This window comes from Myotis davidii, unplaced genomic scaffold (genome assembly GCF_000327345.1).
Source record: "Myotis davidii unplaced genomic scaffold, ASM32734v1 scaffold88, whole genome shotgun sequence".
Taxonomy (NCBI): Eukaryota; Metazoa; Chordata; class Mammalia; order Chiroptera; family Vespertilionidae; genus Myotis; species Myotis davidii.
Genome location: NW_006300377.1, coordinates 6,226,794 through 6,230,634, shown reverse-complemented (window position 1 = coordinate 6,230,634; position 3,841 = coordinate 6,226,794). Strand labels below are relative to the sequence as shown.

At 60.8% G+C, this 3,841-nt stretch overlaps 1 protein-coding gene across 1 annotated transcript in view; it reads right to left on the bottom strand.

Annotated features, from left to right (window-relative positions):
* The window catches only part of COL16A1 (collagen type XVI alpha 1), a 59,944-nt gene that overhangs the window by 4,196 nt on the left and 51,907 nt on the right, over positions 1 to 3,841 (bottom strand). The window contains exons 64-66 of the mRNA XM_015572783.1: positions 1,755 to 1,805; positions 1,348 to 1,437; positions 114 to 149 (exon numbers count right to left, since the gene is read on the bottom strand). Coding sequence (XP_015428269.1) covers positions 114 to 149; positions 1,348 to 1,437; positions 1,755 to 1,805 — 177 coding nt within the window. The remainder of the gene's footprint in view (positions 1 to 113; positions 150 to 1,347; positions 1,438 to 1,754; positions 1,806 to 3,841) is intronic.

Sequence of the window (3,841 nt, the reverse complement as noted above, 5' to 3'; positions counted from 1 at the left end):
CCAGAGAACATTTGCATGAAGAATGGTTACTGAATGCACAAAGGGGCCAGGGTAAGGCGGGGAGCAAGCAGCAGCATTCCCGCGGGGACAGGACAAGCCCAGGACAACAGTACCTCTTTGCCAGCTGCACCGTCCGCACCAGGCTCACCCTGGGAAGTGAGAGCAATAAAGAGGTGATGAGTGCCAACTTCCCTTGATGTCACATGCCTCACCTTGCCCACTGGGCATGTCCAACCCCCATTCCGCGGAGGGGTCCTGCTCCTACCGCTTCCCCCCGGACATGCTGGGCACAGGCCTGGAAACTCAGACCTCACCCCGCACTCGGGCCTTGTCCCCGAGCCCTGCCCTGACAGCTCCGGCTGCCGCCGGACTGAGCCCAGTGGAGGAGGAGCCGCTGCAGCTCTCTGCTCTCTGCGTGAGATCCCGCATCTCGCACACTCTCTGGCTCCGAGTGTAAGCTAGATGTTTGCTGAACAAAGGTGTGAGGCAGAGATGTGGTCAGGTGAGCCTGCTCCCTCCCCGGGACAGGAGAGGCTGCCTCCTGGGCCCCGCCCACCGCCTCTGGAGGATGCTGGGGAAGAGCCATCTGTGCTTGCAAGGCAACCAGGCAGACTCATCCCGGATCTTGGAGGCTCCTGGGCCTGCGGGCAGGGGCGGTGGAGGGCTGGCAGGAATCACAGTGAGTGGGAGTGAGACTTGGTTCTCTCAGCACATGGGCTGACCGATCCCCTCTGCTGGAGTCAGACACCCCATTCCAGGCCGCCAGTCCCAGGGTCATTGCTAGGCTCCCCACGTTGGTGGGAAGTGCCCTGACCTGGGGGCTCGGGGGCCTGGGTTCCTGTCTCGGCTCCACCCACTGACTTTTCATCCCCGAGACTGATAACCAGTCCCACCTGATGGGGTTCACCCGCCTGGAACCTTTAAAAGAGGGAGTATTGTTGCCCTGGCCAGTGTTGCTAAGTGGTTAGAGTGTCGGCCTATGAACCGAAGGGTTGTGGGTTCGACTCCGGTTACCAAGTTTTCTGTGGTTACCAAAAGCTCCCCCGGAGAGGGGCAGGGCAGATCAGGGGCCAAGTGTCCCCTGCCGGACATCTGGTCGAGGGACCTCTACAGGCGGTATTGTGCATGGCCAGGGCAGCGGCCTGGTGTGCTGTGGGCACAGCTCTGGCCGCTGAGCTTGTCCCTTCTTCCAAATATGATGTGATCCTCAGGCACCAGCTCCACGCTGCCGTTTTCCATGCACACAGCCTCCCCTTCCCCGGAGACCCCAGACGTGCAGTGCTGTGCTCAACCAGCCAGGCCGGCTGGCCCTTTCCCTGGGGCTGTGCGTGAAGAGGGGGGGTTTACCGGGGGGCCGGGGTGTCCAGGTGGGCCAGGCTCGCCCGGAAAGCCTGCAAGGCCTCTTTCTCCAGTGGCTCCCTGGTCTCCTTTCTGGCCCTGGAGAAAAGGAAGGAGGGTGGTGAGAGGGGAGGAAAGAGGGGAAGATGAGCGCCACAGAGCCGGGGCAGGTGCCGTGTGCCAGGGACCATGCCTGAACTTGAGACAGGGCCTGGGGTGGCTCCAGGCCTCTCCAAAGGCCTTCACTTCCACCGATGCCATTTGGGGGGGGGGTCTCCGGAGGCAAGAGAGGCTGACCAAGACAGGAGAGGGTTGGGGCAAACTGTTCTCCCCTCCCCCCAGCTCCCCTGAAAGGAGCCCACAGCAGAGCAGGGCCCAGTTCCTGGGAGGGCAGGATGAGGGCGCCTGTCACTCACCACTGCAGAGATCCCCGCTGGGCCCGGCTGGCCTGGAGGCCCCGGTGGTCCCTAACGAGACACAAAGGCTGTGGGTTGGAAAGAGTCTTCAGTAACAAGGGCCCCCGGGAGGTGTGGAGGGACCGGCAGCAGAGCCAAGCCCTAAACCTCGCCCTAAGCCCTCCTTCCCTTCAGTCTGGCACTTGAGCTTCTGCCAGAAGATTTGTGCCCGAGCTGAGGCCTGAGGGTCCCCAAGTTCACAGGACCCTCATGCCTGCCGCACAGGGAGAGGTACCTCTGGGGCTGTGCTGAGGGGATGAGCTGGCACCCAGAACCAGTGCAGATAGCAGGCCTGCGGGCCTGGGTGTCTTCAGAGCCCCCCCCCCCCCCACGCCCCTGCCCCTGCCCCTTGTGTACTGTGGGAGGAGTAAGGAGCAGGAGCTGGGCGTCTGGTCTGCGCAGCAGGGAGTGAAGGGCAGGGGCTCAGCACAGCCCCAGCCTCCCTGGTCTCCTGTGAGACTCAGACACCAAGGAGCGCTCCTGCCCTGCCTGGGCTGGCCCCTTCCCAGTGCCCTCTCCCATCTCCGGCACCTTCCACGGAGGCACAGCTCCAAGGCCACCTCAGGGCCACCCAGGGCTCCCAGGGCTCCCAGGGCACACACGTCTCTCAGAGCACGTCCCTTCACACTGCAGATGGAACGTTCCGGAGGCCTGGTCTGCCCTACTCATCTGAATGCTCCAGGAATGTCCTGGGCCCGGCACACAGCCGGGGCAGGTGGACCAGTGAGAAGAGGAACCCTGCGCCCCTCTTGTCACCCTTCTCGTCCCAGCCCCTGAACCAGTCTCCAGTGGGGACACATCCAGAGGGTGTGACTCCTTCTTTCATCTGTAACATGAGGGGGGACTGAGCTAGACCTGAGGTCCCCAACTGGGGGCCCGGGACCCCTTGTGACCTGTACAAATAGTGCGGAAGACCTGAGAGCTCTGTTTTTTGGTCATGAGCTATTTTTAACATTTCCCAAAGCCTGTAACCACGCAGCCAGCCACAGCAGGGCTGCGATAAGATGCCAGCGTGTTGATTCGCTTTTCTCTGGAACCCCACCAGCTTGCGCCCTCACACTGATCAAAGGCGCCCATTGGCAGTCCTCTGTGTTACCGATGAGTAGACGGAAAATCCATTATTACTTAATATTCTCTCCAGTCGCCTATCTCAGTACATGCACCGCCCACTCGCCCGGCTACCAGACACAGGCGTGCCCTTGATGGCTGTCTTTCTGCTGCTCCTGCCTCCCACCCCATGCAGGTCCTCAGCAAGTCCTCAGCCCCCCCACCCCAAGCCCGCCCCTCCCAGGTCCTCCACCATCCACCTGCGTCACATCTTCTCCGAACTCAGCTTCCCGTTCCCACTCACACCCCCCGAACTCCCCTCCAGCCATGGTGATGTTGGGTTCCCCAAATATGCCCAGCTCCCCGCTGCCTCAGGCTCTGCATCACCTGCTCCCCTCCCCTCCCCCACCCCTGACCTGGATGCTCTTCCCCAAACTGCTGGACAACTGGCTCCTTCTCCTCAAAAATTCCTCTAAAGTCTCCTCCCAGTCGCTCCCCGGCACATCACACGCTTCCGCATGAACCTGTGTGCTGCGCCCGCTTCCTCACTGCCTTAGTCCAAGGCCGGGAACAGTGCCTGGCGTGCAGCAGATGCTCAGTAATTATTTGTTGAATAACTGAATGATCTTTGTTTGATAAGTAGATTCGGCCCTAGCTGGTTTGGCTCAGTGGATAGAGCATCGGCCTGTGGACTGAATGGTCCTGGGTTTGATTCCGGTCGAGGTCACATGCCCGCATTGTGGGCTCCATCCCCAGTAGGAGGTATGCAGGAGGCAGCCAATCAATGATGCTCTCTAATCATTGATGTCTCTATCGCTCTCCCTCCCTCTCCCTTCCTCTATGAAATCAATAAAAAAATAAATTTAGGCTCTAACTGGTGTGGCTCAGTGGATAGAGCGTCGGCCTGTGGACTGAAGGATCCCAGGTTCAATTCCCATCAAGGGTATACGCCAGGGTTGCAGGCTCGGTCGCCAGTAGGGGGGGTCCAGGTGGCAGCCAAT